At 52.7% G+C, this 27,003-nt stretch overlaps 7 protein-coding genes across 7 annotated transcripts; 4 read left to right on the top strand and 3 right to left on the bottom strand.

The window, feature by feature from the left end:
* Positions 1 to 592: 592 nt before the first annotated feature.
* On the bottom strand, positions 593 to 3,681 carry CkaCkLH20_00293 (ankyrin repeat protein; the record flags this gene model as incomplete). The annotated part of the gene is made up of 4 exons (XM_038883013.1): positions 593 to 1,146; positions 1,201 to 1,468; positions 1,878 to 2,307; positions 2,384 to 3,681. The coding sequence occupies 4 exons, from the start codon at positions 3,679 to 3,681 to the stop codon at positions 593 to 595; spliced, it is 2,550 nt and encodes an 849-aa protein (XP_038751718.1).
* A 996-nt stretch (positions 3,682 to 4,677) lies between these two features.
* On the top strand, positions 4,678 to 6,687 carry CkaCkLH20_00292 (MFS multidrug transporter; the record flags this gene model as incomplete). Its single annotated transcript, XM_038883012.1, has 5 exons — positions 4,678 to 4,901; positions 5,014 to 5,283; positions 5,337 to 5,358; positions 5,415 to 5,818; positions 5,871 to 6,687. The coding sequence occupies 5 exons, from the start codon at positions 4,678 to 4,680 to the stop codon at positions 6,685 to 6,687; spliced, it is 1,737 nt and encodes a 578-aa protein (XP_038751717.1).
* A 1,872-nt stretch (positions 6,688 to 8,559) lies between these two features.
* Positions 8,560 to 9,540, bottom strand: CkaCkLH20_00291 (uncharacterized protein; the record flags this gene model as incomplete). The annotated part of the gene is made up of 1 exon (XM_038883011.1): positions 8,560 to 9,540. The coding sequence occupies one exon, from the start codon at positions 9,538 to 9,540 to the stop codon at positions 8,560 to 8,562; it is 981 nt and encodes a 326-aa protein (XP_038751716.1).
* A 3,191-nt stretch (positions 9,541 to 12,731) lies between these two features.
* CkaCkLH20_00290 (fungal specific transcription factor) lies at positions 12,732 to 14,898 on the top strand (the record flags this gene model as incomplete). Its single annotated transcript, XM_038883010.1, has 5 exons — positions 12,732 to 12,984; positions 13,040 to 13,234; positions 13,300 to 13,568; positions 13,623 to 14,323; positions 14,376 to 14,898. 5 exons carry the CDS (start codon positions 12,732 to 12,734, stop codon positions 14,896 to 14,898), a joined length of 1,941 nt encoding a protein of 646 aa, XP_038751715.1.
* Positions 14,899 to 16,651: 1,753 nt separating this feature from the next.
* Positions 16,652 to 18,408, bottom strand: CkaCkLH20_00289 (GMC oxidoreductase; the record flags this gene model as incomplete). Its single annotated transcript, XM_038883009.1, has 2 exons — positions 16,652 to 18,060; positions 18,165 to 18,408. 2 exons carry the CDS (start codon positions 18,406 to 18,408, stop codon positions 16,652 to 16,654), a joined length of 1,653 nt encoding a protein of 550 aa, XP_038751714.1.
* Positions 18,409 to 20,944: 2,536 nt separating this feature from the next.
* Positions 20,945 to 22,447, top strand: CkaCkLH20_00288 (betaine aldehyde dehydrogenase; the record flags this gene model as incomplete). The annotated part of the gene is made up of 1 exon (XM_038883008.1): positions 20,945 to 22,447. One exon carries the CDS (start codon positions 20,945 to 20,947, stop codon positions 22,445 to 22,447), a length of 1,503 nt encoding a protein of 500 aa, XP_038751713.1.
* Positions 22,448 to 24,836: 2,389 nt separating this feature from the next.
* Positions 24,837 to 26,678, top strand: CkaCkLH20_00287 (heterokaryon incompatibility protein; the record flags this gene model as incomplete). Its single annotated transcript, XM_038883007.1, has 1 exon — positions 24,837 to 26,678. The coding sequence occupies one exon, from the start codon at positions 24,837 to 24,839 to the stop codon at positions 26,676 to 26,678; it is 1,842 nt and encodes a 613-aa protein (XP_038751712.1).
* Positions 26,679 to 27,003: the final 325 nt, after the last annotated feature.

Below are 27,003 nucleotides of genomic sequence, written 5' to 3'. Positions count from 1 at the left end.
GTGTCTTATGTCCGCCTCTGCCTGTGCATTAATGTGGCCGTGGGCCAGTATCGTAGTGCGGCTGACTCCAAACCTCTTGCTCTGCTTCTCTTTGCTTCTACTTCTACAACTCGTCTTTCCATACCTTATGTTTTACGTCACTTATCTCTCATCAGTCAATCCGGTGTGATGTTATTAGAACTCCTAGAACATGTAAGGCTTCCTGATTAAACGTGTTAACATTACTATACAAGAGCGAAGTGGTGTATTTTGAAGCACTCAACTGGTCCCGCGCTGCCGGGCGGAGCGGGCCTTGATTGTCTTTTTGTTGAAAAGGATAAGCGCATCTCAACTTGATGGAACATCAATCCGCGAGACCGCCGAAGCAAACGAAATCATTCACTTGAAAGATCATCATAACAAGACGCTTTTTTCGTGTTTCATTTGATTCCTGCTGGGGTTGATCTGACGCTGCTAGGGGTATTTCAACCCCAGCCGACCCAGAATCCGCTTATAGGCGTGCAAAACGAGTACAAATAGTTGTGACTAAAGACCGCGACAGGTTCCCAGAGAACAGTCTTTCTAGCTTTCTTGAGGTTTCCTCTGTTTTCTTTTACGTCTTCGAGTCTGTTTCTCGTCGCTCTTTCTGGTTGCCTTCCCCCGCCTCCGCTGCCTTGTTCTGCGCGAGCACTTCCATTCTTTCTCGGAGAAGCTTGGTGATCTCGTGCTCAAGACCCAGCCATTTGACCGCAGAATCCAGCGGAGTCCTCCTCAACCTCTTTTGTCTTACATGTAAACAGGCATCAACCTTCCCTTTGCACAGTAGGTACCTGGCGACTCCATCTCTCCTCGAATCAATGGCCGTCCAAAGCGGTGTCTCGTTATTCTTGTCGAATGTTACAGGATTGGCGTGTCCGGTTTCCACTAGTAGCGAGACGATTTCTTCGTGTCCTGCTTCTGCAGCCCAGTGCAAAGGTGTCCAACCGAAGTTGTCTACTGAGTTGACGTTGACCTTTCCAGTCTCGACGAGAAGCGACAGTATCTTCAGGCTGTTTGTCCCAGCTGCGACCGACAAGCTTGTCCGACCTTCAGGGTTCTTCGAGTCGACGATAATTCCATTTGTTCTCAGGAGAAGCTCAACCATTTGGGTTTGATCTTGCTCTACTGCTATTGATAATGACGACCGACGCTTAGCGTCTCGCAAGTTGACGTCAACCTTACCTGAGGCCAGTAAAAGCTCCGCCATCTTGACTTGGTACATTCGAACTGCGTGTGACAATGGCGTCATGCCAGTATCATCTTGGACATTGACGTCAATGCTGTTAGTCCTGATTGAGCCGGGTATCGAAGTCTTTGAGCTATCGAGGATGGCAGAATTGAGGGTGACGTCTTCAAACTTCAGAAGAAAGTCTACGAAATCGTAGTTCTCGAATGCCATAGCGTAGATCAATGGCGTGAAGCCTTCATCGTCTTTGACGTTTAGGTTAAACTGAGGTTTGTGTTAAACCGACTGGGCAGTATAACATTTGCGTCAGACATACACCCACCTCTCTCTGCGAGGCATGAAGTGTAATTAAAGCCTCCTTGAGCCCGAAGTAAGCCGCCAGATGGATTCCAACTATACTTCCTGGCCTTCCACAAGACCACCTGTCGTCCATGTGGCGTTGAAGGTTGTAGTTCCAAAGAATTGCCTCAAATGATGAACGAATGTTTCTTTCATGTTCCGTCCCACATAAGAATTCAAGGATTTCTTCGCATGGAGGGAATACTAGACGAGCATGGTGACCCCAGTTGGTGGCGGCATATCCGTACAGTGGGTTACTAGAATATCGCTTTGGGATGTTCAGTTCCGCAAGCGATTGAAAGACGTCGAAGCAAATGTATGTGATGCAAGAGACTGTGATAAGACGTTGCGCATCGGGCAGCCAACGATGAGCGGTTCTCTCAAAGTACTCTTGAGTTGTGTAGTGGACAAGCCGAATGATGCGACTCTCTTCGTCAATGGTGACCAGTCCGGCGCAGGCCGACACAACGTCGTCAAGCTCGGGTATGTTGTCTTTATCGAGACTTTTGCTTCCTTTCTCCACGGCAAGAGCGTGTTGCAACTCCTCCGTCGTCAAGGGTCGCTTGGCGCAGATGATCCACGATAGTGCGTCTTTTGCGAGGGTGACCTGGTCTTCAAGCTGGCCTTCAATACGCTCCATGGCTTCGTCATATGCATTATGATATGCATCGGAGCCACCAGAGAACTTCTTGAGACATTCTTTCACGGCTTTTGCTGAGCGCTTTCCTCTTAGAGACTTCAATTGAAGTTCGGCCAGAAGAAACCTACATGGTAAAGAGCAAAGTACGTCAGTTGTCGGATCTCAACAAGCCGGTTGTCAAACTGATGTGTCTCACTCACATTCCCTGGACAGCTTTTACGATCATAGCCTTGATATCATCTTGAAGCTCCTTGTTCTTCTTTACGGAAGAGGGAAGCTGCGATATGTGGCCGTCCAAGTAGGCTCTGACGTCATCATCCGCAGCTCGTATCTCTATCGCATGGTCGTGGGCGAAATGATTTGCTATCTCAGGATTTGTTCTCGAGGTAGCAAAGCAATTAACGTTTGCGATCTTGCGAAGCTCAAGGATACTCGAGAGAAACTTGTCCCGGTTTTCCCCCTCCACTCGGCACTCGTCTAAAGCATCCGAAACCAGGAACACTTTGGTGTATCGCGTGGTAATAGATCGAAGATGATGTTTGATCTCTTCTGTCGATAGCGGCCTCTTGCCACTGGCGTGTCCTTCGTAGACTGTCTCTATGTCACTGAAGCCACCGCGAAGGCCTTGATATAGCTGCTTCAAAAGACTCGCGAGAAGATTGCGAGAGGTCTGCTCGTCTCGCCGTCGATAATTACAAAAGACATACGCGACGCCTATGGTCTCGTCGGTTTGGAATCGATCCTGAAGATATTCGGCGACTATCGATGATAGCATCGTCTTCCCTGCACCAGGAAGCCCGGGGCAAAAGAGGGTTTGGCGGTCATTCTCAACCCATGCCTGGAATTCCTGGGAATCAAGAAGCCAACCTCCGGTACCCGCCTGTCGTCGGTCCAGATTGTCGGTTTGCTGCGCAGCAAAGTCAATCGGAGTAATCCAGTCTAGTATCCGTTTCTTGCTCTCGAGGTGTCTCTTCTTTTCTTCCTCTTGCCGCTGATCTCGAACCTCTTTCCTTGTGGACCTTACTTCGATGTTCGTATTCGCAAGCAGAGCAGCGTTGTCAACAGCAATCATGTTTGTCAACCAGCTCTGGCACCGACGCTGCGAGTCCTTCACAGCTTTCTGCAGCCGCTCGTTGAGGAACGCGGCCTTCATCCGTCTCCATCCGAAAAGTTTCCCCTGACTGAGGCTTTCGAGCTTTTGAAGTAGACCATCTAGCTCCTCCTTGCAAGTAAAGAGTACAGCTGAATCGTCGGAGCTAGACGGGGTGGCAAGATTGGCGATGACGGCCGATCTTTTCCCCTCAAAGGCCGATACGAATTCGGGGTTGTCGATGAGTTTGTTTTGGATTTCAAAAAGAATCTTGCTCAGACCTCTGAGCTCACTCATGAAGGCCTTCACATCGTCGGGTGCTTCTTTCCAGTTCAGACCAAGCTTCCCACTCGCGATGCCAATTTGACCGACGACACCAATGATGCCAATGATTCCCGAAGGGTCCATTGAAAAGTAAGGGTTAATCTGGGCCTTGCATGAACTGATTGAGATTGTAAAGGAGTTCTTTGTCACAGACTCCAGTCTACGACCCGGTCCGCGTAAGTAGCTCCTCCCGATGAACGGGCCTTTGCTGTTTTCGTTGGAAACAAACGTGCTTCAAATCTCCCGGGGGTCTTGTTTGCCTCGAACCCATCAGCTACCCCGCTGCCAAGATATCCGCTGCACTCTGTGCCACACTCGACGCTCATTTCTGGGCCATTTCTTGTCGTTGGTGGACTGCGGCTGATCTCCATTGCCGCATTCCTAGTGGCTAAGAAACGTACACCGCCATTGGTTCTCGTTTGCTGTATGCATCTCCAGCCGGCGCTTGCACCGGCTGGGCCGGACTGGGCTGGGATGGGACGAATTTCCGTTCATTTCCGTATTGTTTGCCTCTCCTTAATAGTTCTCAACGTCCACCCAAACATGTCTAGCTTGTCTAATATGGCTAGTGGCCGAAGTGCCGAGTCTCGGCTCGTTCCAAAGACGGAGAGAGCACGACGCTAGCCCCCGGTCCCTCCCCCACGACTACCAGACCGTCGGGACGCGCTAATTTCACTTGCCTGAACTGCATGTTTGCAATACTCTCAGTGCTTGCGATGGCGATCTATCACGAATTTGTCCAAATTACGTCGAGAGGGGAGGAGTTCGGCTTGAGCTTCACACACGAGGTCTTGTGGGTTTCCGCGGCAGCAATGGGGTGAGCCTCCATCCCCGGAGTTGAAGTCCGATATTGCATCCTACAAGTGCCCGAATCATTTTTTTCTAGAAGCACAGACGGGAAAAACTACACTACTGTGGCTGGCTCATCTTTGACCTGAAAACCGACTTAAGCGAGGCGACGGCTTCTGTCGAGGTAAAACATACTAGCCGTTAGGAGACCAACCGAAGAATAATTCATTCATCTGCCGCTTCTATGGCCCCCTGCCATGGCTTCAGCCGCTTCGGTTTGCTTGCTCACAGATGCTTGAAAATGTTCGGGTGTTGCTGGGCCTGGCCCGCGTTGTCCTTGGCATCTGGTCACCATTTAATAAGAGCCTCAAGGTCATGTCGAATCCTAATCGCTCGCAATATGGCGCGATCACACCTTTGGAAATCTTCCGCAGGTTGGTGGAGCCGAATCACGTTGAGGAAGCAGTCTCGAAACAGTCGCCGTTGAGAACGCTGGGCAAAGTCAAAATGTCGAGGTAAGTTGCAGACTCGCATTGGATAGAGTTGTTGCGGTGATTCTAGTTACATAACGCCTTGTTTGGGATTCGTCATTTGGAACCTTGAAATGGCTAACATCTTCACATGAAGGCATTTAATTATCGACTACGGTTCCGTTGGGAGTTTCCAGGACTCCCTTGAGGTCCATGATTTCCGCGACAAGTGCCTCTCTACACACAAAAGCATAGAAATGGAATTCTGTACTCCGAGAACCACGATCACTCAAATACACGATCCGGAAGCATGCATCGACTCGGGCTCCAACGATGGGACAACCAGCCAGGAAGGCCATCCGCGACAGTGGGGATCGGCACGAAAGATATACGACACTTCTCTGATCATCTTCTTGGAATTCTTCACGTGGGTGGACCGTCTGTTTTCTCCAGCGCAGCCGAGACTAATGTTGGACACAGCACCATGATTAGCACCGCAGGAGTAAGTTTTCTGTCACAATTGTCTGAAATCCCAGCAAGTTTTCTGACTCCGGAAAGACGCCTGTTGCCGAACACGAACACCGCAATCTTGGGCTTAGTGCTGTTGCGGCTACCAGCATCTTCGTGTCAACATACCTCATCGCTCAAGCCATTGGAGGAGTCTTCTTGCCCCCTTGGTCAGAGTCTTTCGGTCGCAAGAAGCTCTATGTGGCCAGCACGGCTCTGTACAGCGTCTCCTGCGTCATAGTAGGAGCCATGCCTACTATTCCAGGAGTCGTTATTGGCCGCCTTGCCGGTGGCTTTCTGTCTGCTGCGCCAACGGTCATTTCTACGGGAAGCATTGAAGATATGTGGGACACCAAAGCCAGAGTATGGTGGATTTTCATGTGGGCGCTGATGGCCAACATGGCTATTCTGGCGGGGCCTGTATTCGGTGCGGCGATAATGTCGCAGCTTAGTTGGTAAGACATTCATGAAATCATCTTTCATCACACGCTAACGCTTGTACTCCAGGCCATGGATCTTCTACACGGCAGCGATTGTCACCGGAGTCTTGGCGATTCTCTTGATGACCATCAAGGAATCCAGGCCCTCGGTTGCCTTAGCCAAGATCGAGTCTGAGGCGACGGGCAACCCCAACACCGCCCAGCGCGAACACCTCGATATCATTCGGCCACTGCGTCTCTTTTTCACCGAGCCCATCGTGTTCTTCGTATCTGTTATCAGCGCAATGGCCTTCGGACTGATCTACCTGTTCACGGAAGTCTTGCCAATGGTTTACGTCGGGATGGGCTTCGAGGGTGCTTGGAAGAACCTGCCGTTTCTTGCCCTTGGAATTGGCATGCTTCTGACTCTCTTGACACGCTTTTACGACAACCGCGTCTTTGCGAACAGGACCGCGGCACATCTGCCCATCACTCCAGAGTCGAAATGCGCCGGATTCGTCATCGGGGCGCCAATCCTGGCCATCGGTCTCTGGTGCTTCGCCTGGACAATCCCGCCACAAGTCTCGTCCGTACATTGGGCTGTTCCGACTGCAGCCCTGATACCGGTAGGGTACGCGGTCAACGAGTTCGACCACGTCCTCGCCGGTTATCTGACGGACTGCTACCAGACGTACGCCGCTAGCGGTTTTGCTGCTTTGGCGCTGGTTCGGTCGCTGTGCTGCGCCACATTTCCGCTGTTTGGAAGGATCATGTTCGAAGCACTCGACTTCAACATCGCATTAACCGTTTTTGCGGTTATTGCGACTGTTCTCTGCGTCGTACCTCCGATATTGTTGCGATATGGAAGGGTACTCAGACAAAGAAGTGCACTGGCAGCCAAGTGAGATAGTACATCTTTAGCGACAAGAGGCGTAAAAGTTCAATTTCGAATTCAATTGAATCACGAAGAAGCATGCTTGCTTGATCTGTGAGATCTTGACTAAAACAAAGCCTGTTGACTTTGGTGGTCGAGTGTGTTGATATCCAAATACACGTATTTGATAAGTGGATCGATTCCAAAGAGCTGCGTTCCATTCGCTCGGTGCTCACCGAATACGTGTATTCCCGCAACAGCACAGAGGTTGTGGCTTAGAATCAGCAGTGTTGACCACCAATGGCAAATAACCCGTATTGAAAAAGAGCTGAGGTGGCTTAGCGGAAAATCTGTGGATCGTTTCGAAATGCATATGTTTCTACAAATTGTCAGAAATCTGGGCAAACACGCTGTCAAGAGATTACGTGGCTGTGGCCGCGAATCTTCACTTCCTAGTTCTTCTTATTCTTCTTACTCACGCCGAATTCCCGCATTGGCAAGTCTGGAGTTCAACCATGCATCGACGCCCACACAGGAAATCACGCAGAGGTTGCGCTGAATGTAAACGTCGGCATATGAAGGTCAGCAATATTGCTCCAGTCTGTGAGTTCAATCGCTAATACACATGCTCTTCGGCAAACAGTGCGATGAGACCCGTCCGAGATGCGTCAACTGCAGTATGGTGGATCGCAAATGCGTATTTCCACTATCCATACCAATGTCATCTTCAAACGAGTTGCCAACAGCAGAATATACGTCCGCTGCTTCGTCTAAAACAACGACACCGGAGCGGGATGCGATTACCGGATCACCGGGAAGGCGGAGCCCGGCAATCATACCGACCCCCGACTTGGCCCACCTTACTGGAAAGGAGTCCATCCGACCTTGCCCAGATGCTGGAATCAACATGAATCATATGGAGTTACTTGTTCATTTTTCCCTCAAAATGGCAATACCAGAACTTGAAGATGGTCTCCTGGAGCGAAGCACACAACTGATCTTAAAGACCGGTATCGACGCACCTTATCTTCTTCATGAGGTGCTGGCTTTGTCCGCCCGTCATCTATCTGTCGTCGAGCCAGAAAGGACTTCTGAGTATCTCAATGATGCAGTTCAACTTCAAACACGAGCCATCTCTCTATTCAACGCTCAGAGAGCCCAAATAGACGAGTCGACCTGTGTCCCGATGGTTCTCTTCTCCTCCATCCTCGGCCGGCATCTTTGCATAGATGCTCTCGCCTTCAGAGGCGATGGCTTGGGTGCCTTCCTGGATTGCTACGTTAGCTACTTGAGAATTCGCAGAGGAGTCAAGATGATTGTCAACCGCGCGTGGCCGCTACTGAAAGAATCCGAGCTATGCCCCTTGATGGCCTGGGGAATGGATCTCGGACGCTTGAGGACTCAAGGTCATCATTGTGACGGTATTCTGACATTGCTTACCGACTCGAAAAGCCTATCTGCTTCCTCGTTGGAGAGTTGCCGGGGAGCAATAGAGCTAGTCCAGATCGCCATGGATGATCACGAAGTACGCATGCTTACTCGGGGTAAACATGTGTACCAGATGGTATTTGCTTGGTCTTTGCTAGTAACCGAAGACTTTGCAGAGATGTTGACGCAGCGGGTACCAGAGGCTCTCGCTGTCCTGGCACACTATGCTGCGATACTACACTTGGCCAGAGATTTGTGGCAAATAGGTGACTCAGGCGCGTATCTTTTTGGTATTATTTCCCGATACCTCGGAGTTGAGTGGGAGCACTGGCTGCTCTGGCCACGAAGCATCGTTTGCCCGGAAGATATCACAGATCCGGGACTTGTGTAGATTTGATGCGAGGTTCAGCTGTATTTGTATTTGAGAATTATCTGCTCTCGAAGAACGATATGCGAGCTTCAAACTTCGATGAGGTCATGAATAATCAGAGGTGACCTTCTCACAAAGCTCGATCAACGCAGCTCCTTGGCCAGTTCCGCCTTGCTCTTTAGTCTTCATGGCATTCATGATGTCGACCCGAGGGTTTGGATGAAATCGACCCCATGGCTCAACCCATCTGCCCCCATCTTCGACAGTGACATCTGGAGAGAACCCTGCCCACAGGTTGGTGTCAGCACCAAACCGCGGATGATACAACAGTGGTGATACCACAACACCGACAAGCCAATGCATGTGACGAAGCAGCGGAGTCTTTAGATTCCCAGGGTTGAGAACCAGGCTAACAACACCGTGGGGACCTAGCTCCTTGGCAAAGTGGTCGGCAAGAAACCAGTTGCCGGTTTTCGACAGTGCATAGTTGACTTGCTGGTCTGTTGATGGCTTCAGGAGCTTGTTGACATCGATTCCGCCATCAGGGGCACCGAGCTGCGTCGCGATGGAAGTTGTAAACGTGACGCGTACGGCGCCGGTCTCCCTCGTGAGTTTGGTCGTGGATTTGAGTAATGGGGCTAGCAGCTTCGTCAGGAGGTAAGGGCCGAGACAATTCGTCGCAAGTTGCATCTCATGACCCTGAGCTGACACCCAACCGACGGGTGGGTTGGATACACCGGCGTTGTTGAAGAGAACATCGAGGCGCTTTTCTTCGGCCATGAACCTATCTGCCGCCGCTTTGATACTCGAGAAGTCGTCAAGAGCTACTTTGAGAAAGCGCAGTCCGCCGTCGGTGGATTCCGCAGTTGACTCCTTTTGAATGGAGGCGATGGCTTCGCGGGCTTTTTCTTCGTCTCGTCCGGCGATATAAACGACGCCGCCGCGTTGCCAGATCATACGGCTTAGCTCATATCCTACTCCAGAGTACCCGCCAGTGACGATGAAGACGCGCCCGGTCTGGCTCGGAAGGTCCTTTTCCAGAAAGCTGGGCGCAGGTGGAAAGAAAGTCGAGATAGTGTTTCCCATGGCGATGCGATTATTTTCTGCCTGAAGCTGTGGTGATTCTGTACCGTCAGATACTCAATAAGTCATTATTTGAAGTTTCCTTTGAGAAACAAGATTGACAGGTGAGGGAGGATTCTGATGGTCGCTGGGTGAATAGGTTGATGACGTCAAAGGCGCTAGCACAGAGAGGGAGCAGTTAGTGCGGCGCGCAAGATTGTCAAATGAGACCCTGATAACAGGGCGCGTATACCTGGCAATGTTAGGAGTGCAAGAAATCCCTACTTACCCTGAGAGCGTCTCTCATGAACGATGAGATTAATTCGTAAGAATAGCGACCTCAGAAAATTTCGACGTTGTACCTATTTGTCTCTCTGAAGATTCTTTCCCACCGTTCATCCACTTCAGTTTCCGTTTGCAGTCCGCCTCGCTTTATGTGTGCTTCTTGCAAGATCCTTAGCATGATCTGCTGGACCTCGATATCGATAACTTGCGTAGTTCCACAAACAAAAAGACTTGCCCCGCGGTTCCAAAGCTTCATGACCTCTTCTCGATCAGCCCACATTATTTGTTCCGCTGTTCCCACGAAGTCGCCCCCCTCCCCGAAGTCACGAAACGCGTAGCGCACATCGACTACGCCGCTGCTGCCAAGCTCCAGTGGTATTATCGCCTGCTGCGGGTTGTCATAGCCCACGAACAGCAATGCCGGCGCGATCTCGTCCCAAAGCGCCGGGTCCCGCCGGATTCGCTCTGCTCGATGCTCAACAAACCCAATGAAAGGTGCGATAGCATCACCGTCGCATATCATTATGATTGGCGTACTCAAATCCGCAGGAGGTCGCAATATCGATCGGGGTCTCGGGGCACAGGTCAGAGTGTCTCCTAGTGCGAGTCGAGCAAGAAAGTGTGACGCCATTCCGATTTCCATGGCACGATCTTGACTGTTAAAACCGGGGAAGTGGTTTGTTTTGAGAGACCAGGTCAGCGAGCATCTTGACGCAGATTTGAGGGGTGATGACGAGATGAAGTATCGTCGAGGCCTAAGAGGTGGGAGCACGGCGCTCAGTTGATCTGACTGGATCTTGATACTGGGATAAGCATCCAGTAGTTGTGATATGGATGGTCGTAGATGACCTGGTGCTTTACAGAGGTTCTCTCTGGCTGCTTGAAACGTTGATTTGTCTTGGTGATCGGCGAAACAATCTATTAAAACCTCGAGTTGCTGATTATTTCAAACATTGGTTCTCAGTACATGCAGTTGAAACATTGGCGTTAACATGGCAAGCTCACCTTGGAAGTCACAGGTTCATTGATAGCCTCTTCAGAGACTAAGACGTTTCCCTCGGTAGTAGATAATGCATTGCGAATTCGGAACAAGTCGTCAAGCTCTGCGATAGGCTGCTGAACATTGCTTGGGTAGACGTCCAAGCAATCCCCAACTTCGTATGTGGCATCTCCAGGCAATTCGATGTTGATACGATACTTTGAATGGCCAGCCTCAAATGTGAGCTGAGTAACCTTTATTACCTTTGCCTGAATTTTAGGAGGAGATGACTGAGTGCTGATCTGCGAAACCTCAGCCATGGCTTGGGGACTATTCAAAATGATGGCGAGATCTAACGACCAGACCTAACCAGTGTCAAAGTAGGTGTATGATTGAACAGATATATCTGCGTCGTTATGTTGGCTTGCCTTGCCTATTAATTCAAAAATCTGCAATGGAGTCACACTGTGAGGTTATGGCTATATAGGACCGCCAAAGAACGTAACTCTCGTATCCGGAACCTTAGCAAAACGGCTTCATTGCAGCGCGACTCTAGATAGAGTTGCTGCCAAGGGGTTGTGGTAGAACCATACCCAATCAGTAACTCCAAAATACGTCGCAGCTGGGAACCATTTGACCTGCAAATACGAGACCGAGAATACAGGCCTTCCTGCTGTTTGTCAGCGCAACGAACACAGAGCTTACGAGTGATGCTTGAGTTTATACATTCTTGGTTTCACCTTTTTTTTTTTTTTTTCCCTGTGAGATGGGCGTTGACGTTGGCATATGAGTCAGCTCATGTCGGTAGATCATTGTAATTAAAATATCAGGGATGCTTCTCTCTTGGTCCTGGTAACGACTATTCACGACTGGAAGTGGTAATTACGCCCAGTGACTGTGAATTACTAATTCGTTCGTCAAACTAACTCCGCCGGCTAATTTACGGCCTTCTGTTCCCTATGAATATCAAATGAAACTCTCTAAAACCTCCGGTACAGCGTCGCATCTCCGTCGTAAACCGAGCCGAGCTCGCTACGTCGTGGGAACCTCTACTCTATCCGTACTCCGATCACCGTCGGGCATTAAGTGCCAAGCAGGCAGGCCACCGCAAATCAGCGCGTACACCTTTCCAATGACTCATCACAGACATGAACGAACCCGCCGGCACTCAATGTAAGCTTTTTTCCAGCCTACGGTATGACCAATCGATTTCGGCGGATAACGAATAATAAGAACCTAAAGGCGCGAGTGCGGACCAGCCCGCGATCGGATCTTAGAAATCAAACACGCTGTACGCTTCCACTTCAGGCGGTTTTCCAAGGCTTTAGCGCCGGAGTTTGGTTGATAAAAGTCATCCGACCGAAACCGAGAGCGACCGGCGCGGCTCGCGGCTCGTGCTTTCGCGCCGCGTTAACAGGTACACCCGGCGTGTCCGGCTGGGGGCTTGTCCGTAAGGTACTGTCTCTTATCCCGCGCCGCCGCCGCCGCTGCTCTACTCCCCCCCGTGTTCTCCGGACATCTTTCTACTCCATAGCAATTTTGCCCTGCCACTGTCTCGGTATCAGAGCTCCGTGGTCCCGACCGAACGCGATGCAAGAGACGTCGGAAGCCCAACGGCAGACGCCAAAGGCCCTGTCACTCTCATGCACGGGCTGTAGGACTCGAAAGGTTCGTACTGGGACTTTGACTACGCTTGAGACTTGCCTCACTCATTTTTATCGGGAACTGACTCGATTCAATGATAGGTCAAATGCGACCATAGAAGGCCTGTATGTTCTGGATGTGAGAAATATGGCGGGGAATGTGTATGGCCCGAAAGAAAGAAGGGCACGAGGCGGGGAGAGAAGAAGTATGTGAATCCAAAAACTGCAGTTTTTCACACTGAAATGTCGCTGACGTCATATATCAATGATGAAGATTGTATGAGAATATTGTCACCAGGCTAGCGCAGATGGAGCGCCTGGTAGAGGAGCTTCAAGAGCCGAAAGAATCCACTCCAAAGAAGACACGGAAGCAGAGCACTCAAGTCTTGACGCCTGAAGAGCCCCCGGTCACCACCAAGCCGGCTCGATCGAGCATAAGCGTGGCCACGACAGGCCCTGCTCAGCGCTCACCATCATATCCACCCTCACCAGCCTCAAGCTCATCACGAACGACGAGGCCGTACTATGCCGGGGCGTCAGAGGGCACAGTTGGGGTCTCGGGTAAGTCGGGTTCGGCTATTAGAGGCATCTGAACTTCTTCTAACCCGTCTTGAAGGCCAATGCTCTCTCTTTTCTATTGAGGGAATCACCAAGATCGACACATTAGTTGGTGACAAGCGCTTCTCCGAAGCTGTTCGAGCGCTCCTGCGAAGGATACGAAGTTTCGCGCCCCAAAGAAGTCTTAACTTTGCTTCTTCCCCCAGAGACTACCCCTTCCCTCCTAACGATGTCATCATCGGGTGTATGAACGGTAAGTACTTCTCACAATGCTTGATACAAATGTCAGTGGACTCCGCCGTTAACTCGTCATCACAGACTTCTTCAGAAATCTCAACCATGGCATACGCCTCTTGCAGGAAAACAAGGTCCGCTCCGCAGTTCACGCTTACATGTACGGCCAGCCGTGCAACGAGCCGGGATGGAGGCTAGCACTCAACGTCATCCTCGTGCACTCGATGCGATCGCGTGACTGGGCCGGCGACTCGAAGGAGTATGAGCATTATCTCAACAACGCCCTCGCCCTGATCCCGAACGCCATCCTCGAGACCCCGAACCCGATGACGATAGGGGCTCTACTTTCACTTGTACCCGCACACCGCTCTGTTCTACCACGTGAATTCTCATACTGACGAGAACAGGCAATGTACTTTATCTTCGAGGCCGAGAACCACATCGCGATATCCATTCTGGCCTTCGCGATCCAGTTCATCCTGCTCGCAGGCTACCACAACCCAGACCACCCCTTCAAGTCCATGCTCTCCGAGGCCGACATCCTCCACCGCCGCCGCCTCTTCTGGCAAGCCTACGTGCTCGACCACGACCTCATGCTGCGCATCGGCAAGCCCCCCCTCATCACCGACGACTTCCTCATCGACCTGCCGGAGGAATTCCCCCTGGACGGCTACGCGGTGTACTACTTCCCGGGCAACGTCACGCTCAGCTACTTCCACCAGCAGGTCCGCCTGTCCCGGATCCAGGGCCACATCTACTCGAAGCTGTACTCGCAGAGCGGCAGCATCGTCTCGGCCGCGGCCCTCGAGCACGAGATCGCGCAGCTGGACGCGGAGCTGCAGGAGTGGCGCGAGGGGATCCCGGAGATGATCCGCCCCGAGCCGTCGATGGATCTGGTCGACGCGGACTACAACCGGATGATGTGCCTGAGCGTGCTGCATTTCATGTACTTCCAGATGGTCGTCGCCATCCACTCGGCGGCGTTCAGGTTGCCGCTGCTCGATGAGGAGCAGGACTCTATGAAGCCTAGCGTGGCGCTCTGCGTCAATGCTGCGAGGGCTACTATTGCGCTGCTGAGACATCAGCGGCTCAGTCATCCATTCACAATGTAAGTTTCGAACCACGTCCAGAGCGATTGAGGACATTGCTGACCGGAACAGTTACCTCCTGTATCAGGTCGCATGGAGCGTCGACATTCTCTTCGTCAATATCCTTGAAAACAGGACGCAGTGCAGTGCGCTTCAGGACCTCGAACTCATCAAGATGATCCTTGAATTTTTCGAGAGCTACGACGCCAATCACCAGAAAGTAGCCTCTTACCACATCATCAAAGTCCTCTACGAAGTCGCCTCTTCAGTCGTCGTGGGCCTCGCCGAAGCTTGCACCTTGGCTCCGCCGACGACAACGACGGCGCCAATACCGTATCCCCAGCCTCTCGGCACGGAGACCGCAGGCGGCATTGGCGTCCCTCCCACCACCACGACGTCTCCCTTGATGATGTCTGGGCTGGAGTTCGGCGGGGACTGGGGTAACATCTCCCTAGGCGGCCACGATTGGATGACGGCGGGGTTCTTGCAGATGGCGGAATGGGGTCTGCCGGTCAATCCGCAATCTGTGTTGCAACCGTTCCCAGGTGCTGAGCCGCCGATGAATGGGGATGGGGGGATGAATGGATCGAATTGAAATGATGTCAGTGTAAAATATCTGTACCACTAGTCCGGCTAGTCTTTACAAGCAGGAAACCAAATTCACGAACATTGAACGAATAAATCAACATACTCTACCAGCTTGACTTCCGTTCAACCAAGACGGGTTCAGACCCATATGATTCTCGCGAAGTGTTGTTTTCCCGATGAGCCCTTCCAGTTAGATCTACCAGTCTCCTGGCTGACTCTCATCAGAATACACCCATATTTCGACGGACGACGGCATAAATAAGGCTAAAGGGTCCTACAGTCTAAAATTTGAACGACAAAGCGCCAATGGAAGGGGATGATTGCTTCCGTGTTCCAATAAGTCAGCTGAGTTGGACCGGAATCTTCATCTTCATCTGCCCTCTAGGTGCATGCAGTACGGTAGTGGTTGTCCGGGATGAAGGACGATACCAGTGCCCACTTCCGTCTCTGAAGTATCAACCTCGAATATCCTGACGGTGACGGCTGCAGAATGGTCGCGATTTCATACTCGAAAGCCTATATCCCGTGCGACTGGTTCGGATCCCGCTGGCCTCTACCTGTGACGGGGCATCTCCGTCAACCATGGCGAACTCATTCGCAAGGAACGCACATCAATGGTTGGTTGAGAGATGCTGAAGCCTCTTCTAGCAATTTATAATCTCTTAGTAGAACCAGCTGAGATGAATATTCGCTTGCCAAGTCCATACGTTGGCGATCGCAGCAGCAATGCAGACACCACATTACTCCAAGCATTTCGGGAAAACAAGAACCATTCCTTCAAATGATACTAAGTTATTGGAACTCGAGTGCTGCAGGAAGCCAAGAACCAACACATCTTTCCACAAATGCAACCCGGAATCCTCCTCCCTGCAGCCACCACCACGCCCTCGCCACCGCATCCATTCCCTCGGATTTCCACACCCAACCAATCACGAGTTGAGAAGCTATCCGAATAGAGCAGGTACTCGTACCGACAGTCCGGACAGCAGGAGAAGCCCGTTCGTTACTCGTACTCGAACTGAGAAAAAGCCCCCCCCTGGGATTTAGGCCAATGATAGCACCTTGACGTCACTTAACTTTAAGGGACTTCAGGAAGCTTGGTCTCCTGAGATGCACGTAGGGTCTAGTATAGATATCCGATCAAGATCGTCTGAAGTACACTACGCGAAAGGATTGGGAAGCTCCACTGGGCGGCAGTAGTCGAACCTGTGGGTTCTAGAACGCCGTTGAAGGACCATCTGCTGTTAATGATTCGAAAGCCAAGGTGATTCGATTCTGTTTCCTTGAATTGGACATCAAGGGTGAGCAAATCCAATACTGAGATGAAAGAAGCCTCGGATGGCGGGCACTTGATTCACCGACGATGCGCCTCGGGTTAATATCCCGACGCGCGATCTCCGCGATGTGGACTGGCCCTTGGACCCCCGATCGTCTCGATCGTTCCCACTTGGCGTTGCTGAGCTAACATGGCGAAAATTCGAAGTTCAACAGAAAATTTCTTCATGCTCGATGGTGCGTCGTGGTGGAAACGTGTGGGTTTCCTCGGGGCGTCTCGGCATGGTCACATTCGAGTTGGATATACAGTGTCGAAGAATGAAGTCCTCAATGCTCTGCGTTTAAATGGTTCATGTCGTGATATCATTGGTATAATGCCTGATAGCTAGTTCTAACATTTAAATAGAAAATGGCAACAAGATGCTTTTTTCTCCTCTCCCGAGACAAATTTCACACACATATTTCGCTTGATGGTATAGATGTTTTTACAGACGGGCGGTCTCCTGAGCCTCCTGGATGATGAACTCGGCGGCCTTCTCGGCGCAACCAAGCACGGTAAGCATGGGGTTGATGGTGGGGATGGTGGGGAAGACACCGGCGTCGCAGATGCGGACCCGCTTGAGTCCCTTGATGTTGAGGCGCTCGTCGACGACGGCGAGCGGGTCCTTGCGGACGTCGCCCATCTTTGTGGTTCCGCAGGGGTGGTAGACGGTGTGGGCGGCGCGGCGAGCGTAGAGGGAGAGCTCCTCATCGGTCTGGAGCTTGGGGCCGGGGGCGACCTCGCGCTTGATCCAGTTCTTGAAGGGAGCCTGCTCGGCGACCTTGCGGGCGGCGCGCATGCCGTAGACGAGGGTGGCGGCATCGTAGCCCTCCTCGTCGGTGAAGTAGCGGAAGTCAAGGGCGGGCTTGACGTTGGGGTCGGCGGAGGTGAGGAAGAGACGGCCGCGAGAGCGAGGGCGGGGGATGTTGGGGGTCATGCAGAAGGCGTAGCCCTCCTTGGGCTCGTCGTAGCCGAGGCGGCCGGTGTTGAGGGTGAAGGGAATCTGGTAGCAGTGCATCATGACATCGGCGATGTCACCGTCGGGGATGCCGTCGGGGTTGAAGAAGGTCTTCTTGGCACCGGCGTTGGGGGCCTCGCGGCGGAGGAAGATACCGGCGTCGGAGTCCATGGTGGTCTTGTTAGGAGGGACGGGCTGGTTGAGCTCCCACATGATGATGGACTCGGGGTGGTCCTGGAGGTTCTCACCGACACCGGGCAGGTCGTGAATGAGGGGGATGCCGAGGTCGTTGAGCTGCTGCTTGGGGCCGATACCAGACAGAAGCATCAGACGAGGGGTGTCGACGGCACCGGCAGTGAGGACGGTCTCCTTCTTGGCGGTAACGGTACGCTTGGAGCCATCGTTGAGGGTCAGGTTGACACCGGTGACGGTGTCGCCCTTGACGTTGATCTTGGAAACCCAAGCGTTGGTGAGAACGGTCAGGTTGGGGCGCTTCTCGTCGCCGCGGAGGAAGGGGTGGATGTAGGCAACGGAGGCGGAAGACCGGCGGCCGTCGTCGGGGTTGTAGGAGATGGAGAAGAAACCGACACCGGTCTTCAGGGCGCCATCCTGAGCAATGTGCTTGTTGAAGTTGTGGAGGATAGGGATGTTGAGGGCGGAAGAGCAAGAGTTGACCCAGTCAAGGCAAAGCTCGTTCTGGTGGCGGGCGTGGACGGGCTGGACGGTGTTGCGGAGCTTGTCCATGACGCGCATGAAGTCGTGGAAGGTCCAGCCGTGGGCACCCATGGACTGCCAGATCTTCAAGTCGTACTCGAAGGGCCTGAAGGAGATGAGGGTGTTGTGAGAGGAGCAGCCACCCAGGACCTTGGCGCGTGAGTGACGGATGTGAGAGTTGCCTGTGCGCGATTGGTGTGAGCTTCTTTGAGTTGACATTCAGTCACTCACGATGGGACGAACCCAGCATGAGCTTATCGGGGATGGTGAGGGGATGAGAGCTTACCCATGGGCTGTTCGGTGGTGCCGTAGTCGTAGTCGAGCTCGCCGCCGAGAAGGTCGAGCCACTTGCGCAGGTCCAGCACGCGGTCGTCCATGAAGTCACTGGGGCCAGCCTCAATCAAGAGGATGCGCTTCTGGGGAAGGGCCTCGGCGAGACGCGAGGCGATAACGCAGCCAGCAGTACCGCCGCCGACGATGACATAGTCGTATCTGTCGACGTCGGAAACGGGGAGCTGAGTAGTAGACATTTTGGCGGATAGGATATGCGGATATTCAAACGAGGCGCCCGGCCAGTAAAGATAGAATGAGTGAAGGAGGGGGAAGGGCTCAGTTATACACGAAGGAGGACCGAGATGAAAGTTGTTGGTTGTACAATGGAAGACTCGGCGCGAAGGCGGTCAGAGGTGAGATTTGGAGGATTCTGGGCCGGGAAGGTACACCGAGAATGAGAGCAAGAGCTTTGATGTCGGGGCCGTGTCGATCAAAAGAGGACGACCGGGCTTATTATCAACGAATTGACGGTCTCGTAGACGAGGCCTCGAAGCCGGTTCATCCTTACCAGACGGACTTATTTTTTTGAGAAATTTTGACCCATGGCCCCTCATGAGCTCTCTCTCACCAGCGGCAGCCGACGTTCAGCACCATGTCGCTTCGTACAGCAGGCGCAGGGAAGTGGATTCGGACCCCGCGATAGTGGGTGGCGGGGCCCTGTAGAGAAAGCGGGTTTCGAAGCATTGAAACTGACTCGCCGGGCTCGAGCGGCATCCAAGTCCGGAACAGCGTGGGAGGCAACGGCCCATTGGACAATGGCAATTGCCAACATTTTCTTTTCTTCTAGTTCCGTAGCTCCCAGTTTTCGCCAACTCGCGCGCAGAAGCCTGCAGCCTGTAGCCTGCAGTTTGCAGGTGGCCGCTGCCGTGGGAGGCAAGTGGCCCCGCCAGTGTCCCCTTCCCTGGGAGACGGAATGGAAGTTTATGCATCCCTGCAATCGACGTGCATTAGTAAAGAATCAGGGCCGGATTTTCTAACTTCCAGGTTTTCTGACTGGTCAGGCAATGTCTGGTGACCCACCCATTCCGCACAGCTGGGCAACCACCGTTTCTGCCACCTGCCACCGCTGACCTCCTCAGGCAAGACTCGGCAGAATTTTGTTTGTGAGGCTGTTCAGCACACCTTCGCTTCCCTGCTTGATTGGGGCCTTCGATGCCTGCCAAGTCTCCCGCGACATCCACTTGAGTGGAAACTGTCCGACGTCGTCGAGTTGGAATTACGAATAATGGCCAGAGCAAGCTAACTGCTGCTGACAAGTTCACGACACGGGCCAATCATGACGTCTCGACTGTGCCTGGTTGACCCGGCGAGTGAAAACTGCTGTCCCTTTCTGCAGCTTCTCAAACCCCAAAAAGATATCCATCCCGACACAACCCGTCTAATTTCAGCATGCGTTTTTCTGCCCGCCAGTCCATGGCGCATTAACGACCATGCTTGCGGCGAGGTTGTTGGTTGCCGGGGCCATATGCAAGACTTGCAATCGACATTCCCCAAGCTGTCATGCGTCCCATGCGACACCCGCGCTAACGCTCGTCGGAATCTATCCGTCGCCGACAGCCCTGTCTCCTGTCTCTCTCTGACGCCAACGACTCGATGACTGATCTGACTCTGCCTCGCGGCTGGTGAGCTGGCATCGACTGAGTGGCTGCAGCCTGCGCCGTTTACCGCGGTAGACTTGATCCGGGTCATCCGCCGTATCGTCTAACGTCGCCCGGGATGGCATGCCAAGTCAACCATTCATTGCCTTGGTCTCTTTGTCGGCTACTTCCAGGCCTGCGTCACTATCGCTATCAGAGTCATGTGCTCGGAGTCACGGCGACGGCGCCCGATGTCGAGGTGACAGAGCGGACGAACCTCAGATTGCTGTGCTACTAAGGCAGATACGCGGCTTTGGGGGTATCTCGACATGCGTGAGGCTGAACGACTGCCGCTCAGCCTATCTCTCTATCTGACTTCTATCTCTATTACCGTATCTGCTGTCCGCTTATGGTACGACATCCCGTTTCTTTCAGCCAACCACCGACACCTGTCACATTGAACCCTTGAAGACCCTTGATGATCAAGTCCCTTCAAGCCGCTACATCGTTCGATATCGACGGCCAGACCCGGAACGGTCGAGACCGTAGTTGCAGCCTTTTCATCCCTCGCGCAACGAATGCCGGAATAACTTTTTTTTTTTCTGCTCTTCACAATGTTGGACCTTGAAGGCTGAAACTTCTTCAGTGGAGACAAAAGTCGTCGATTCTCAATGGCCCTGACCTGGGCTTTGATGTGGATTGGTGTTGCATTCGAGTGGATTATCGGCCAATGACGTATTGCTTATGACATCACACCGCCGACGAAGTGGACTGGGAAGGGGTCTCCCGGCAAATCTGCGACCACCCCAGCTCAAGCCCATTTTACCTTCAATTATCAGCTGACCGGCGAGACCCTCCGCGATCCCGATCTCACGCCGATCTGCCTCGAGTTTTCTCACCCTCTACCACACGACCATCGACTCCTTCCGTGGCCGTTGACCTCCGACTCCGTAACTCCGATCGACAGCCAGTCTCGGTGCGAACCGCCTGTCACTTTGCCCTCCATTCCGCTTACTGCTGGCCGCATTAACGGGAATCTATAACCAATCATCCCCAGTTGTCATTCCTTCCCATCGTTCCTTTATGAACTTTTGTTAGTGAAGTTTCAGTTGCATTATTCCCCATCTCTCACTCCCCTCAAATCCTTATCACAAAAATGGCGCCACAAGAGCAGGACCGTCACACCTTCTATGCGGGGAAGGCCCAACCCGACTCGGAATCCCCAGGCACTTTCCAGTCCATCGACCCTTCGACGGCGAAGCCCGTCTGCACCATCCACACTTCCTCCCCGGCCTCCATCAACGCGGCTGTCGACGCCGCAAAGTCCGCCTTCCCCTCATGGTCCAGCACGCCCCCCATTGAGCGTTCGCGTATTCTCCTGAAGGCCGTCGCTCTGCTTCGTGAGCGCAACGATGAGCTCGCCAAGATCGAGACTCTCGACACCGGCAAGGCTTTCTCTGAGACGCAGTACGTTGACGTCGTCACTGGCGCCGACGTCCTCGAGTACTTCGCCAACCTCGTCGCCAGCGGTGGTCTTAACGGCGAGTCTTTCCGCCTGAGGTCCTCCGCCTTCGTCTACACCACCAAGGAGCCCCTCGGTGTATGCGCAGGCATCGGCGCCTGGAACTACCCCATCCAGATCGCCCTGTGGAAGTCCGCACCCTGCCTGGCGGCCGGTAACTGCATGGTTTACAAGCCTAGCGAGTTCACTCCCCTTCACGCTCACTACCTTGCCTCCATCTACAAGGAGGCCGGCGTGCCTGATGGCGTCTTCAACGTTATCTACGGCGCTGGCGATGTCGGTGCTGCGCTGACAAGCCACCCTGACATCGCCAAGGTCAGCTTCACTGGCCAGGTCAGCACCGGTAAGAAGGTTGCTGGCTCAGCCGCCGGCGGCATGAAGTACGTGACCATGGAGCTCGGCGGCAAGAGCCCCGTCATCGTGCTTCCCGATGCCGACGTCGAGCAGGCCGTCGACGGCGCCATGCTCGCCAATTTCTACAGCTCCGGTCAGGTGTGCACGAACGGTACCCGTGTCTTCATCCCCAAATCCATGAAGGCCGACTTCGAGCGCGTTGTGCAAGAAAAGCTCAAGTACGTCCGCGCGGGCGACCTCTTCGACCCCGCGACGAACTTTGGCCCCCTGAACAGCAAGGCGCATCTCGAGAAGGTGCAGAGCTACGTTCGTAAGGGTGTTATGGAGGACAAGGCGACGCTGTTGGTTGGCGGCACCAACCAGCCGAAGGGTCTTCCCTCGGCGCTCAAGGGCGGCCACTGGATCCAGCCGAGCGTCTTCACCGACTGCACCGACAACATGACCATCGTCAAGGAGGAGATCTTCGGACCCGTCATGTGCATCCTTACCTACGACACCATCGACGAGGCGGTGCGCCGCGCCAACACGACGGAGCTGGGTCTGGCCGCGGGTGTCTTCGGCAGAGACATCGACCAGTGCCACCAGGTCATTTCACAGATCGAGGCCGGTATTACGTGGATCAACACGTGGGGCGAGTCGCCGGCCGAGATGGCCGTCGGCGGATGGAAGCAGAGCGGTGTCGGTGTGGAGAACGGACGTAAGGGTCTCGAGGCCTGGGTGCGGAACAAGAGCACGCTCGTCGAGATGGGCGGAACCGTGCCGACCGTGTTCTCCAAGTTGTAAAGAGGAGGAACTGATGATACTAAATGGTGGGAAAATGCACTGATGTATTGTACTGAAACGTGGAACATAAAAGGCACCTAGATGACAGGGCCAGAAGTTGGGTTGATAGCGTTTGAATGATATCTCTTTGATTTCCTCGAGCAATGTTGGATGCTTCACTAAAAACACATGCATAAGATCGCGACATAGGTGCCAGTTACCGCAACTTCGATGTTTATCATCACTGTTCCGGACGGACAGATCTACCACTTCTACCACTGTGATACTTGCTTGTTCAGAATAGAACAATTATATATGCTACCTTACCTAGGTAGTCTACAGTCCTTCGCCTCAAGGTGCTGAAACCCGTGCCCGCGTTCGTGGCACCTAGCCAAACCTGCACAGCATCAAAGCCAATAATCTGCGCCCATCTATCAACGATACCCGAATCCGATTCCCCGCACGTGCTGCTCGCTCTGCTCTTTTCAAATGCAACGCGACCTGACTCCGGCGTCAACCCGCGTTGTGTTGCCTCACCCTTGAGGCGCTTCACGGCCAGGCACATGAAATCCATTTCCTATGTTCTTATAAAAGGCCGTTACTCCCCTTTCTGCAGCCATCAGCAGCCTGGTGCGATCGGAGGACCACGACGGCCACGGCGTCGTTCAGCCTACGGGCCTTGCAGCTGCGCATCGCGCGTATGACGAGGCCGCACTTGTCATCGTCCACATGTGTCATCAAAGCTGGGATGCTCAACGCCCATGCAAAATTTACGCCCAGAAGCACGTGGGATGGATGAGGAACTGTATAAACGGGGAAGAATGACGGATAAAAGGGATGCTGGGCGACTATTTATGCCAGATTGCGAATTCGGCAGCTGGTCTGACGTAACTGATTTATGAGTTGTGAAGGTTGTGACAAGAACATGAACGCGTGGGTGCTTTTTCAATTACACTCAATGCGCAATGAACGACCATTGAGACCGAAATACCAAATTTGACGGCGGAGACGCAAGTCTTTTATGTCTTTTCTAGTGAATTGGAATAGAATTCGAGCGTTGTCTGCCGTCTACTGCCAAACCCAAGATCTTGAAACGAACAGTACATAGTATACTTTCCATATTCTTTTCATGTCAATCAGGGAGCATATGGTAGCTTTGTGTGTCTCTGATAGATGACCTCGGTTCGAACCATGGTTTTCGGTGGTCCATGGGTGCGAGGCGTACCACGTTGAGTTGCTCATACAAGGACTGTACTGTACCATCTAACGCCGATCCTTGCTGTTGTAATCTCTCATCTTTCTCCGTGTATACACGGGCAAATGGATGAGCTCCTGATGTACGTAGGCAGAGCGTGTTTGGGTCTCGAGATTGTGCCGATTGCTGCAGCACCTCACTTAGGCTGCTGCCACCAAGTGCAGAGGGTGGCGTGGTCTAAATGAAGAGCTCAGACTTAGACATCAGAAGAGGCCTCGGCAGCTGACAAGTCTTGGCCCCTTACTTCACGACGTGCCCAAGACAATGGGTTATTTAATTAGAGATCTCGAGCTGGCGTGCAGTCTAGCTTGGTATAGAGCCCGGTTCTCCAGGATGTCCGATCTAGCTTGTTACCCAAACACCCAGAAGAATGGATACACCAATGCGGTTTATGATGATTTGCGGTACGACGATGACGTGCCCAACCTCAATGCTATTCGAGCCGGTGTCTTTGTTGGAACCACACTTCTAGGTACCAGTCAACCTAGGATTATCGAGAGTAGAAAGTTTTGGTTAGTTGATATTGCCTCCATCTAGGTAAGTATATGGAACATTTTTCAACTGCGGTGCTTATTGAGTAGGCTTTTCGTGCCTGAAGAGGTTTGGAGAAGTTGCGTATGTCCTCGTAGACGATGGTTGTCAGAGTTAATGTCATATTTAGTTGGAAACTTCAGTCACCTACCTACATGTGTTTTGATAACGACTAACCGGGTTATTAATCGTATCCGTCTTTGGATGCATAAATAAAGCATCAATATTGAATACTGGTTTCTTTCACGTCTTTTCGAACGTTGGTATACTTCTCATGTTTGGATGGTCATTTTAACACAAATCGAAACTAATATACGTGAGTGAATTGTCCACACTTTTTCAGACTTCAACCTCGGGAATGCGAAGCTTACAGAGCATGCTGTTAGAAAACGGATGCAACACCAATACAATCTTGCACATAGTAAAAAAGAGACAATGGTATGCACGTGTGGAGCAGCACGACTACTTATTGAGACTTGATACGGGGGGTTGCGACATGGAAGTGCCTACCAATCAGCACGGCTAGGCAATACAGCTCCGCCTCATTACCCCGCCCCTGATGGCCTGATTCGTTTTTCTGCATCGATTCGAAATAATTGTGTCGGTCTAGTGAACAACCCGCCGATGGGGTATTCCATCATGGATGATGGGGACTGGGACGACTTCTGGGCGGAGCTCGGTATCGATCCCGACCATCGACTTGAAAACTCTCAGGAGCTTGACCCATTCTCACTCCACGCATGCTTCGCGGCAATCGACAACGAAACCAGCAGCATCTACCAGCCCCTGGCCGAGACGGAGATCCGCCTGCTCACCGTCTGGCCCGGGTCCTTTGGCGATGCGGTCCGTTGCAGTCTCGCTGCCACGAAAGCGACGCAAGGTTACGAAGAGTACGACGCCATCTCTTACACATGGGCAGGCGACGACGATATCATTGAAAAGACGGGCCGAGTCTGCATTGCTTCGGAGGAGTTCCCGGTGACCCCGAACTGCGAGGCCGTGCTAAGGCGTGTTCGGCGAGAATGGACACCGAGGATAGTGTGGATCGACGCTATCTGCGTCAACCAAGACGATGTGCATGAAAGAGGACGCCAAGTCAGGTTGATGCCACAGATATACTCGCGCGCACGAGAGGTGATAATCTACGTTGGAGAATCGAATAATGAGATACCCCGGTTATTCAGCTATCTGAGGCAGCCTCAGCATGGTAGCCCACCGGACAGCCGACAAGAGGCACAGAGTGCCTTGGCCAAACTTCTCACTCGTCGATACTTCTCTCGGGCATGGGTTATCCAGGAAGTTGCGCTGGCACGACGTGCAACACTCGTATGCGGCAGCCACACGTTATCATGGCCGTTGATCCACGTCAAAAACCTAGCCGCCCGTGGCCTCCTCCCCAGCACACCAGGAGAGAACGGGGGCTTACCGGGGCTGCAGCCGCTGCCTCCAGTAATTCAGTTCAAGACCCCGACCTTCAGGACAACCGGCGACATCCTCCGCCTCCTGGATTCAGCTCGCAGCAGCCGGGCGGCGGATCCACGAGATAAGGTCTTCGCGGTCTTGGGGTTGATCACTTGCCCCGAAAGTGAAGGATTCTCGGCAGACTACACGAAAACGCCCGCAGAGGTATTCACGTCCACGGCTCTCTGGATTGCTCAGAGGTTCGGTATGCTGGCTCTGCTTGCGAGGACTGTCGATGTTGTCCGGTCCGTCCCCGCGAGCGAGGCTGTCGTGCTGGAATCAGCATGGGTACCGAACTGGACCGAGGACACATTTCAGAGCCCGGATTCGTCGCTTCTACGAATCAGGAGAGATTATCGTGCAGTCCCGAAGGCGGCAGGCTTGCCAATCACGGTGTCTGAAAGAGATCCTAGCGAGATTCGATTCCCCGCGTTCAGACTCGGACGGATCGTGGACGAAGTCATGGCTTATGACGAAGAATCCTCCCAGTGGTTCTTACAAAATGTCACAGGTCGAGCGAGGAGTGTGCATGTTCCTCCGCCGCCATGGGTGTTTACGATATTTGGCGACTACGTTAATGGGAGAAGAGCTGCTGAGACGTATTCATTCATCTTTCTAAGAGAGGATAGAGATTTCCCAAGCCTGGCGACCGAGGCGTTCTCCAAATGCTACGCTGGATTTCCAATCACTTTCAAGACCCTGGAGGCTTATACGGAATGGAACAAGTCTAGCATTTACCTCTTGCCAGAGCCAGACGACTATGGGAACTTTCAGTTTACGGACCTAGGAACTGTGTCCGTTTTTGCTGACGGGAAGTCACTTACGTGGCTTCACAGGAGCTTGAACGGGAGAACGACGAGGGGCAAGTTCAGTAAATATGCAGTTTGCTGCGCGGTAGATGAGTTGGGTGGACCGGGGCGTTTGCGAGGACTTTTGTACATGGATGGGACTTCTTACAGTGGCGTTTGGAAGACAGGGGAGTTTGCGTTCGTTTGCGCCAAGTAGGAAACAAGGCGCTGCAAGGTTGGGGAACGATGCTGTAACGAAAGCCTACTCAGTAGCGGGCTCTGTGTAAGCCATCTTATCATGATCAAGATCGCTTCCTCCAGGGGCCTTACATGACCTTCAGACCTTCTGCTGAGGCCTCAATTTTGCAGCATACCAGGTATACGAGAACGAGGTAATGAGCTTCGCCCATCGCCTTGAGAACGTTTGTTGAGGTCAATGTTCGTGATCAATATGAACAGCTATAATGTGTAAATATATACACTTGGTCGACGGCGATGTGCCATCAAAATAAATACATAGAATTTCCAACTCTTTCCCTTTC

This window comes from Colletotrichum karsti (assembly GCF_011947395.1).
Source record: "Colletotrichum karsti strain CkLH20 chromosome Unknown Scaffold1, whole genome shotgun sequence".
NCBI classification, from domain to species: domain Eukaryota; kingdom Fungi; phylum Ascomycota; class Sordariomycetes; order Glomerellales; family Glomerellaceae; genus Colletotrichum; species Colletotrichum karsti.
Note: the sequence above shows the minus strand (reverse complement) of the source record. Positions and strands in the feature narration are given on the sequence as shown.